The 12292-nt window shown below is 43.1% G+C and overlaps 1 protein-coding gene across 3 annotated transcripts in view; it reads right to left on the reverse strand.

The window, feature by feature from the left end:
• Positions 1–12292, reverse strand: part of RPTOR (regulatory associated protein of MTOR complex 1) — a 289467-nt gene that overhangs the window by 87551 nt on the left and 189624 nt on the right. For all 3 annotated transcript variants that reach the window (XM_034789588.1, XM_034789587.1, XM_034789589.1), the window contains exons 12-15: positions 11422–11505; positions 8945–9055; positions 1794–1868; positions 581–646 (exon numbers count right to left, since the gene is read on the reverse strand). In XM_034789588.1, coding sequence (XP_034645479.1) covers positions 581–646; positions 1794–1868; positions 8945–9055; positions 11422–11505 — 336 coding nt within the window. The remainder of the gene's footprint in view (positions 1–580; positions 647–1793; positions 1869–8944; positions 9056–11421; positions 11506–12292) is intronic.

Here is a 12292-nt window from a genome sequence, read left to right on the forward strand (position 1 = left end):
TTTTGAGAGAGGGGACAGACGCAATGTAGAGAACAGAACTATTCCGTGGTTAGATACTAGTTTTGTTGCAAAATTTTATTGGAGATGCTTTGCACAAGTGCTCTAGGAGGAGTCTGGGGAGGTCAGCTGTGTGCTCTTACAGCCAGCCAAGCAACTGTTAATGTCACAAATGCTTCCTGAATGCAGTAAACTTGCTTTTTTCCTCATTGGCAATACTCCTTGCACCTGTCAGAGCCCCATGATTTATGGCTCATACCACTTCCTTGGCTTTAAACCCCTTCCCAAGATCCACATCACGGCCACCATGCTTGCAGCTGACGAGAACCATGCAGGATTCCTTTAATAATATGTCAGTGTACTGCCTACAGAGGATGCTGTTCAGCGACGTGTGTCCTTAACCCGTATTTCCAGGGGCTGTGCACATACTCCCTCTGTAGCCTGGTCCCACACCCTCTCCCTGCAACTTCCCAGTTCTGTAGTAGGCGCTGATGCACGTCAGTTGGTGACACATCAAAGCAAAGTCACAGTACAGAGACGGGCTCAGGAGAAGCATTGTAAAGATCAAGACGTTGGGACTCACCTGCCCTGTATTGTAGCTGTTGACGATCACAGCCAAAATGAAAGCAGTCATAGTCCTGTGTTCAGCCTTAAAAACAAAACAACCCACAACTAATTTTTATCTTTAAACAGGACAGAGAACAAGCGTAAGCTGCACTGTTTGAAAGGAGAGAGACCACCCTGGCCTTCTTGACTTGTTTGATGTGAATCTCCTGAAACGGTGACAATTCGAGAATCTGAAACTTACAATTGGGTTCTGGAGTTGCTTAATGACAAGTGGCTGGAACAGGCCATGAAACTTGCCCCTCTCCTTCCTCTGAGAACAGGACGCATGGCTGGCCTGCTTGGCTGTGGCTCTATTGCGAGGCTGTGATTTTAATCCGAATTCTAACAGAAAACAGCCTGTCAGGTAGAAAGGAGGGCAGCCAGAGACCCCAGGATTTCTAGAATACTTTCACAGCTTAAAAGATAGAAATGACCTGCTATCCCACATGTCTAGCTGCAGCTCTGAAATGCCTGACTTGGTTATGTCATCAGCTGGCAACACCGCCACTTCATGCTTCATTTTTAAGGGAAATAAACAGACCATTTAAAAGAAATAATTTGCAGCAATCCCATTATATTTTACATGGGGTTGAGTGACTGGGAACTAGTCTGTATTCCATTGCATTTTTCATTTACGTTCAGGATTTAAAAAGCATTAGTGCAGAAAAGGCCAGTGCCCTATTTAGTTCATGTTTGTGACAGCTGTGTGCTTTTATCACTAGAGAAACTGGGGGGGGAGGGGGGAAATAGTCCCTAATGTATACTGCTAGAAGGCTATCCTGTTGTAGGATGATACTAAACAGAATACCTGTAAAGGTAGTTACAGAAGGTACCATGAAATTAGATCGCACTTCAGTCCATTTATCAGAGCACCCACAGTTCCCATTTCAGAGCAGATGAAATGAATATCAAGAAAGGTAAAATAATCTAAGTCTAAATCCTTTTAACGAATTGGCTTTGCAAACTTATTTGGTCTGTAAGTGCTTCTGATGGGGCTCTATATTATCAATTTCCCCTGTGGCTAACTAGGCAGCCCATCCGTGCCATTCCTCAACAGGGCAGTTGGTGTCACCGGGAGTGACATGACGCTGTCCCCACCAATAGCACCAACCACATCATAACAGCAGCATAAAAGCAAAGAGGACCTAAGCAAGTTTTAAATAAGTCTGAAAAAGACTATTTGTCCTTACTGGCATGTAGGGATCTGCCAAGACGGAAAGGAAATATTTGTGACCGTTGTCCTTCACAAGGTCGGCTTGGCATGACTGAAAAACGAGACAGGGAGAAGGAAAAACAATGAGTACAATAACTTGGAGATAACTTCTTGTTGCCTCCAATGATTTATGAATATTTCATGTCTTAATCATTTTTCTCAATCCCAATTTTCATTTGAGAAACAAAAGTAAGAGCAAATTTCCCCGTCAGGACTGCAGCCAAACACTCTTGGGTCTGAAGAGGTGACCAGGGCCTTGTGTTATTTAAAGCAAATGGTTCCACTGCATGTTGGCATCCGAAAGGAATACAAACTGCAAAGTTGCCCTCTGGTTCTTCAGAGCACCCTAGAGAGAGAGGCAGCATTCGACCCCCCTTTGTTCCATGGCATACCTTCACCATGGTAGTTACGAACCACTAAAGAGAAAACAAGAGGAATTTGATGAATCAGATTTCTGACTTTTACAAAACCAAAACCAAAATAAAATTACATATTTCAAAAGTCTCTTATCTAATTCTCCACCTGGTTTGCTGATGGCTGCTGTCCCAGCCAGGGAAGAACAAGAGCTAAATTTCTCTCTGCAGATCAGATGTTTTGGTAACTTCTATGCATCACCCCTTACACATAAAACTAAATATTCATCTGCACGGCCAGTCTAAGTCCTGGACAAATGCCTAGAGGTTCCCAGACATTGATCAGCTCATCATCTCAAAGCACATCATCTTCACAAACTACCTACCCAGACTGGTGTGTTAGTTTTCTGCCTGTTTTTAGTGTTCCTGACTGGCAAACATATCACATGCAGATGTTCTGCAAGCTCTCTCTACACATCTCTTCCCAAACACGCCAAATCTTAACCAGTAATCTCTGATTTTCCCATTCTGTATTTCTAAGGAGCAAAGACGGTTAATAATGACATCCTGTTTGGTGGCTTGGAATTGTGAATAAATGCTCACAAGGAACTATATTGTTCAGATGAAGGCACTGCTCCTGAAAGGTGCAAGAACTAACAATCCTGGAGACTGAAGTTCCCACTCAGCACACTGCATGTTTCCTCTACAGTGACCTGTATCAATGAGTTTCCACTCTGATTGAGAGATGATCTCTGAGGGGTGGGGGACTGTCCATTCTTCTTGGCCTATTCCATCCTTGACCTGGGGCTGGAACACAGTTTTGTAACATGATTTACTCTCATCTACATGGGCAAGACCAAACTAGGTCAGTCTGGACAGGACACTATCATGTTGTAACGTGCTCTCTGGACATGTGACAAAAAATGCTTGGCAGATGAACCCCACCATCTTTCTCACCAGCACAATATGCAGAAATCAGGGATCCTAGGAACATATTACAGGAGAAGCAGGCAGCCTGGATTCAAATACTGATAATCATCACCAGGATCTTCTTCTCAGGGTTCCCTTTTTGCTAGCATGATATCTCAGGCTCCAGGTATGACATATTAAGGTCAAAGTACAAGAATTCATAGCACTAAAGTGACAATTTTGGGTGGAAAACCTGACTTTGCTTTTAACTCCCCCTGTGGCTGCGATTCTGCTGTATATTTCATGCCAGAGACAGTGTCATGTATTTTTAATCAGGAATGGAGGACTATGGAGGAAAACTAATTGTTGAAAGGAGGGGGCTGGAAAGACAAAGATGCAAGAGAATATTTCATTACTGAAGCAACAAAAGATGCGGTTTGCAGCAGACTAAAGAAGAGAGGGAATGAAAATGTCAATTTGCAGCTACCATAGGTGTGCCTGGATTTTGCTGGTAACACTGTGAAAAAGGAGAGCTGGTTTTCTTCTTCCCAACATTTTTAGCTTTCTTCGTATCTTTGCCCCTTAGAAAAACAAAGTCGTCTCAAACCAGTGTGCAGGCAATCAGATGCCAGCTAAGAAAAGACTGCCCGTCTTTCACTGCATCCCAACGTGCTGCCAGCACCAGCCAATCATCTGAGGCCAGAAGGAGGAAAGCAGATCATGTAACTCCAGAATAGCTTTAAACATACACTTTGCTAATATGTTCGCTATGCAGTGCCTGAGAACAATATTAATATTCAGTGTCAATAACGTCTCCCTACTTCACATCTTGTACTTGTGAATAATAAAGGCACATGAACAAAACGTGCTGTAGGGTAAATGGGAAAGGTTAGCACTTGCATACAATAAAAAGATTTCCAGTGATGGGGGAAGGACTAGAGCACAAAAAATGTGTAGCCATCTAAAATTATCCCTGGGGAATACCTATCTGGAGCATTTGTACTGACCACAAGATGCCACTGCTCCTCACAAATCCTGCTAGCAAAGAACATTTAGCTGGCAGTTAAGTATGCCATTTAAAGGGTCAAAGCCCATCCCTTCGAAAATCTCACACTTACTCGCCACGGTCTTTAAACTCTTAGAAACTGAACGGTTTTTTTCTAATGTTGTCTCTTCCCATTTTATGGGCATTGAATTCTTGCTGCATTGTTTTAAGTAGAGATTAAATTAACACAACCATATCTAGTACTTCCTTGTTTTCTACAGAGTTAGTGGTTGTAATGTCAACGATCCCAACAGAGTTATACTTCGCTGGGTAACTTGGATGTCCTTGACAGTCTGGAGGTTCCATCAGAAGAGCAATTTTTTGGGGGTTAATTTTCTCACTGACTGTAGTGTGGATTTTTTAAGTGAGATATTTAAGATTTGGAGGATGCTGCCCAACAAATTATACCAGTTTAACACAGGGCAAACTCTTGGCCTGACCTCCTTTCCAAGGACTCTAACACCAGTTTCCCTGCTATTCATATACTGCAGCATGCCATATAGTTACGTACGCTGTGTAGCACAGTACGTAGATTGGCTGGAAACACTCCAACAAAACTCAGCCCTAGATAGCTAGAGTCATCTCTGAATACTTCACTGCAAATGTCTGCATATATTCAGGATTAAAGCAAATATATTCAGACACTAAAAAGTTTTTAAGAACACTCACAATACACACATATTTTTGCTTAGAAGACAACACTTCTATTACTTCTGATTGCTTTTTCCTGCAACTTGCATGACAAAGGTACAACTCCTTAACCGGGTAGTTACTAATTGAGGGCATCTTCTAATCAAAGACATGGTATATTACACATACACAAAGGCAAGAGAGCAGCACACCCCCACATTCACCATTGCCTGTTTTCACTCAGGCTACTTCTATTGTTTCACTGCTCATGCATGGAGGGAGAAAACCAAAACTATGATAAAAAATTAGCAGCAGAGTCTGCTCTCCAGAGCACAAGGCAAAAAACACTGAGAGGAACTAGAGGCAGGAAAAGAGTCTCAGGTAACTACACCCGACTAGCAAAACCAAACATGATTAAGGAATTAGTTTAACTCTGGCTGCTCAGGTCAATGTAATAATTTCCTGAAAGTGAAGAAAGATGCACATACATGCAAAACTAGATGAAGGAAACAGTGTTGATCAAATCAGAACCAGGAGAAAGCAGGTAGGATAAAAATAGATAATATAAATAATAATAATAAAAAAATCAGATTTTTAAAATTTTGAAGTAATTTTTTTTCTTTTTAAAATAAAGCTATTTAAAATAAATTTTCAAATTCTAAAAACCCATATTAAAGTATAAACTTACTATAATCTATTGAATAATTTAAATTAAACTAAAAAATAATATTAAAGCAGCACCTTTGCTGTTAATATCTTCAAGTAAGTCATACCACTGAACTGGTATAAGTCATTGCTAAGAACCTGTAGCCAGAGTTTATTGAAGGGCTAAACCAGCTTTTGACAGCAGTAGTCTCCTCTGCAGGTACAGAGAGACTATTGTCTTCATTTCAGTTTATTCAATTAGACCAGTTCAATAACTGGTTCAAAGTTGAGAAACTGACTGGGAGTTGAAAAAGCAGTAAAGCTTGTTTTCCTCTACCAATCTACGAATAAGAATTAGATGTGCGAGGATGAGATCTACTAGTTCTAAAATTGTGAAGGACATGGTGACCAGAATCAATCCGTTCAATACACCAACTACAGATAGTTTTAAATGGAAAACATGTTTTGATAAACTTTGTCTTGCTTATGTACCCAGCACACTTAAGATAGTTATATTTAACTAATAAAAATTTTAAAATGCTGTTTTTGTGCCTTTTAACTGAATTCCAAATTCCAGCCAAATACAGCTCGACACAAATCATGAGCAAAAAATTAACCACCTAGTAAATAAGAAATGCATCATTTACCATTTTCTATCATAAAGAATGTAAAGCTGTATGATAAGCTTTATAATTGCTTAAATAAATATGTACAGATAGAGTATATGCACTTTAGCAAAAGAGGTGCCATATTTAGGCTACATTTTAGTTGAAAATCAACATGTTTTAAGAATTTCCAACTAATGAGAATCAACCTTTCTTTAAGAAAAACCACTAAAAAGTACAAATAAAAAACTAGATTAAAATGTATTATTTCAATCCAAGTTTACTGTTTTCTGATTTAAATCATCACTGAAATTGGTGATTTAAATCAATCCACCCTGGAGGAAGCTTCTCTGGGAAAGTGTTTGAAAATAGAAGCCAGGGCTTTTGCCTGGATGGTTGATGTAACACCAGCCCTTGTAAGAAAACAGTTCCAGTTAGAAATGTGGCTTGCCCATTCACGCATACACACTCCTGCTGTACTCTAACACTGTAGCAGTAGTGATTCAGTGCAGTCTAATTAATCCTTCAGTCAACACAATGAAAAACAGCCTTTCATGACTGCCTTCAGCATCTGAGAATACTTTCACTTACATTCTCAGGGCATACCCCTGCAGTTGTCATTTCCATCATAAATCTTATAAAATAACTATCCCCGAAAGCACTACATTCACATAGGAGAGTGCTCTTCACAGCCAAAATACTACACGACACACTGCTGTATCTATCGACTAAGAGCTACATTACCCCTACCCCTCTTATCCCTTTCATTTCTGGATCCTGCAGATATTGGTCTTGCATTACATATTTTCATTTTTATTCTTAGAGAGATGAGGGTGAAAATGTGTGTGTGTGTGTGGGGGGGAAGGGGCGAGATAAAAGTCCTATAAAGTTACAGGGATTTTAATATTTATTGTGGGCATAATCATTACACAGTCTTTTGATCATCTTAATAAGCCAAAGATGTCTCATCAAGCGCATTTAGGCAAGTCTCTGCCCAGTCCAGGCTGGAAGGATGATTCTAGGCTTATTTTTAAAACAGTTCATGAAATCAGTATTTCCTCTGATAAGCAGGACAAACCCTTCACTGGCATGTTTGTTTCCACTGGGTGCGTGCTAATTAAGTTGATTCTACAATATCCCGATTATGTATTGTTCCGGTCTCTGGGGCTGAAGCTGCATGGAGGAGCATGCATCAAAACTAAGCTTTTCAATATGAGTTTTAAGATTAATAATTTTCATTTTCTTTGCCATTCAAAAGCCTCTTAAGATGTTAACTAAAATATATTTATAAAACTAAATATGACAGTGCTCGATCAAGAGAGAAAGAATTCCAACAAATCCAGTAGCATTCCTTATGCTACAAACAAGAGAAAAGATCATAAAAATACACAACCAACATTAAAACAGGAAGACTCCAACTTTAAAAAGCAGTTGATGCAATTTTACGTCAACTAATAACCGCACCTGCAATTAATTGTAGGTGTCAAACCAGGAAACTACATGTATCACTGCACATTTGTAGCTGCAATTAACTAACTGTTCAAATATTTGTACCAAAAAATAGAGTCTTTATTAAGGCCATCTTCAAAAATCATGATCCCAGTTTTAAGCCTTGTCCTGAAGGATGCCAAACAGGTACCAGTGTGTGTCGTGAGAGGGAGAAGTCCAGAATCATGGGCCGTGTAGAAGTAGCCCAGTGTCCTGTCCGTTCTGAACTCTTCAGCACTTCCAAGCCCACCAACGCCAGCTGTCATTGCAGCTCAGAGAACAAGACCAGATTAGATTTAGAGCAACACTGGTAGCTAAACTCTCTAAAGAACTAGTTTTATTCTGTTTCTAGGTTGGCTTTAGAGATGCTGATGATCACCACGTGTTTAAGATGAGTTTGGAGACTGTTCTTGCCCAGGTGGAGGCAAAGCCTGACCAAATGTTCTCAACCAGTTTAGCAAACAGAACATGAGCCCCCAATATGGACTAGGCCACTGTAACAGACATTTACCTACAGCACTTATAGGCTATGCCATGCTTACTGCAGAATGTAGACTACAGGCACTGCACATGTAGCGATACGTCATAGTGACAGGTAGGCTGCGTCCACACTTGTTACTCTGTATGTAGCTACATGCAGCAGCAAAAGGCTCTGGCCGTAGGGAAAGGCTCCGGCAGCAAGGCGCTGCCGGAGCCTTTCCCCGCTGCCTCCCCCATGCCAGAGCCTTTCCCTGCTGGCGGAGCCTTCCATTATGGCAGAGAAAGGGTGACGCAGCGGGGAGGCAGCAGGACACTGGATTGCTAAAAACAGCAGTGTTGATGCAGGTGGCACTGCTTGGGCGTGTAGAGAACTGCGTAGAGTACATACCCTGGGGGTTCAGGTGTACAGCGCACTCTACTCACCTAAGGTATGGCTCACTGTCTACGCTACTACTTAGAGCTGTGCTAGCTGGGCCTGCAGTGTTTGTACTCTACAAGCGGTCATTAAGGGTGGATGTACCCACAGAACGTAGGTCACCCTGACACAAAAAGAAGCATGATTGAAAAATGGAATTTCTTCCAATTAAAGTGAGATTTCAGCATGAATGAGGGATAAACTGAGAGACATTTCACTTCATGCAGATGGGAATAACTTTCTTAATGAGCTGGTGATCACTTGCAAAAAGTCCAGTGAATGGGCAGGTAGCTAAATGAGCCATTTCAAATCAGGCTTGTCACTGCATCAATGGGGATTTCACATTCAGAAATTCTCAGCAGGCAACTCTAATGCACTAGTAACTTCATAGGTGGGAACTCCTACTAAATGAATACATTGGTTTTAAATCCAGCCTCCTGCATTTCATTGTCGATTGTACTGTCTGCCTCCAACTTTAAAGCAATTGGCTAAGGAAGATAACAATAAAGGATGTTTCTGGAAACAAATAAAAAGCAGTAACACTTCAAGATTACTCACACTGTCCACCGCAAGAATTTTGGCCCAGATGAAGACAAGAAGTGGTCTCAGTTCCCGAGCTGAACTCTGAAGCAGCTTCAGCACATAAGGGAAAATGCCAACAGAGAGCGCCTGGGGAGAAAGGTAGAACAGCAAATTACCATAAGTCTCCAAGACCCACCGCAGGAGGAGAGCTGGACAGGTGTCAGGATTGCAGCCTTTACGTAGATGCTACATATTTATGGCACATATGGGAAATCTGGTAGAAATTAATATCATACATTTATAGTAAAGAGGGGACTCCTGTGTAGTTATTTATCTCTGATTTTATTCCTGGATGTCCCCAGATATTTGGCCCACTGAGATGACGAGTTAATTTAACACCAGCTTTTATTCGTTACAGCATGTGATTCTTCACGCCTCATGACGTGCCACTTTCCTCCCTCAGATGGGGCTATTTGCTCCCACAAGTAAACAGATTGCAAAAACTCATTAATTACAGCCCTTCCACTGGAAATCATACATGCCTCCCACACTTACAGAGGCTTTTAAATAAGCAACTTGTACAGTATTCGAGACTAATAGCAGGCAGGAGGACACATAGCTAGTTAAATTGTTTAGCATTTCACCATTACTGAGTGGTTACTGTAGATAGTCTATACAAGTGCAGTGCAAAATAAACCTGAAGGGAAGAATTCTGTCCTCCTACTCCAGCACCTATATGCTACACCAGTGATGTATAAGGGGGCAAGGTGGAAGTCCTCCCTTCACAGGCACTGCACTGGGCTGCCATAGGCCATGCACGGTATAAAGCTAGTGAAGAAGGACCTAGGCACACACTGCTATGGTGAGTCTGGCTTACAATGCAGGCCATAGGAGCACAAGGGAGGCTACAGTAATTTTAAGTCAGCACCATGAATTGCTCATGTTTTGGCTCCTGCAGCAGCTTGCAATCCAGAGACTTTAAAGCCACCTTTGACTCCCCTCCCTCCTAGGGCTATGCCTTCTGTGCTATCAGGGCTGGCTCCAGGCACCAGCCCTCCAAGCATGTGCTTGGGGAGGCACCTGGAGGGGGGTGGCGCTCACCCGGGGAGAGCAGGGCCGTGGCTGGGCTCGCCGCCCTTCCCTGGTGCTCCGGCCGGCCGGGGAGAGCAGGCCCGCGGCCGGGCTCACCGCCCTCCCACCAGCACTCCGGTCAGCTGGGGCCGCCCTCCCCCGGCGCTCTGGCCGGCTAGGGAGAGCGGGCCCGCGGCCGGGCTCACCGCCTGCCTCCCGGCGCTCCGGCTGGTGGGGGAGAGCGGGGCCCCGGCCCGGCTCGCCGCCCTCCCCACAGCGCTCCGGCCGGCCAGGGAGAGCGGGGCCACAGCCGGGTTTGGCGCCCTCCCCTGCCGCGCTCCCCGCAAAAAACGCCAGAGCCGGCCCTGTGTGCTATGCTTCCAGAAGGTGCAGAACAGAATCTGACCTAAGTGGTGTGGGAACAGGTCTGGGAGGAGGATGAAAGAGAAAAATCTGTGAAGGTCCCATCACATCCCTGCTGTCAGAGTTTCACCAGCACCATCTGTTAACAGAAGGCACCTGATATCATTCACATTTGTATTTCAAGTGACACTCCTGTCCCATTCGTATTTATTACCCACACGGTCCTAGGCACTTTCCAAATGCAGAAGGCGGCTGTCTGTGCCCTGGACAGCTCACACGATCTAAAAAGTCCAAATGGATGAAGGACGAGACTAAAGAGATACAGCATACAAGTCAAGTGACCAGGGGGATGATAGACAACTGGCTAGTTCCATGTTTAATTTAGTTTATATGACTGTTTATAAACCATCTCAGCCGTTCTAGCCATTTTTAACTCTTACTTTGTTAATGAAAATATTTTTATATATTAAAAAAATTAATTAACTACCCCCAAACTGCTCCTTGCCCAGTTATAGCTAGTTCAGACCAAGCCCAGCTGTTTGACCTTCTCCCTCAATCCAAGCTGCCATCCTCTCAAGTGCATCTTCCCAGGCATGAAGGTCAGGTGAAACAAATATGTCTGATCCCATAACTTCCTGGAGGTGAACTTGTTTCTTAGCAAAAGGAAATGCTCATGACTGTTACTTGGGTTCAGGGACTTCATTTCATCTGGATAATTAGTTCCACAGGTCTCACATGCCCATTAGATGCTGTCCGTGTCTCCACATGTACTTTTATGCAGAAGCCATCACTATTCATAATCTCAGCTGAAGAGAAGGAGCAAAACATGGACAACGTGGACTAAAGCTGACATGGACTAAATATAAAGGACTCTCAGCAGCTTCCAAATCCTGCTTAAGCTCTGGCAACCTGGTTTATGTTGACCTCAAGGCCACCTGACTGCTGTCAGATACTGATCAGTGCTCCAAACTCAGGGCATATTTTCCACACCCTGCATTCATAAATCATCCTTCAGACCATATTGTCTACACTGAAAAAAATCACTCCCTTTCAAAGGGCCAGTGCAACATTGTACGCACCAAGCTAACAGCCCAGGGACCCAGGTCCAGAAATCTTCCCAACAAGTCAAGAGCTCGCAGCCGATGCACCTGGCTCAGCAGCACCTGCAGAGAGAGGGGGAAAACAAAGATTAGTGCCATGAACGGAAAGCCGTGTAACAGCCAGGCACGTATAACGAGACCTCACAGAGGCTCCACGCTCAGACACAACAGCCTCGTCTAAGGCTTAAGTTTCAAGCCAGTGAATAACGTTGAAAGGCAAGAGAGCTGACTGGCTGGAGCTTGTCCCATCAGCGCTATCTGGGTAACAGTCATCTTCTAATGCAGCAATGCTCCCCTCTGGAAAGTTTTATGCAGACATATGCACATGTATTTTTCTTGGAATGCAGTTTGTTTTCCCAACTCTAGGAAAGTGGGGTTTCTGACGCATGCCATCTGCTCACATCTCTCTCTGGCACAGAAGCAGCGATCCAGCACAGGCCTGCTAGAAGCAGCCATTCGGGCTGTGAAATGTTCTCTCCTGATTTACAGAGGGAAGAAAGGAGACAAAGCAGGAGCAGGATGGCATCCAGTGGAAGTGTTCGGGATGAGCAGTAAGCCCGATCTCCCATTACCCAAACAACTCGGAAGCAGAAATAAGTTTTTGCTTTCCTTGGCAAATGGATGTAAGAGACTAAGGATTTAAGCAAGGGGTCACATTAGTCTTCAATAAAAATCTTATTAAAACAGAATTTGATGCCGATAATGAGAGTTCTACTGGCTTATATTTACAGTGGTGTGAAATATGCACAGATTGAGACCTCCAGACGTGAATCTCTTTACCAGATGTAAGATTTTGGAATGCAATGTTTAATCCTCTGTTTAAAACGAGTAATATCCCCCAGTATAGATC

This window comes from Trachemys scripta, chromosome 14 (genome assembly GCF_013100865.1).
Source record: "Trachemys scripta elegans isolate TJP31775 chromosome 14, CAS_Tse_1.0, whole genome shotgun sequence".
NCBI lineage: Eukaryota > Metazoa > Chordata > Testudines > Emydidae > Trachemys > Trachemys scripta.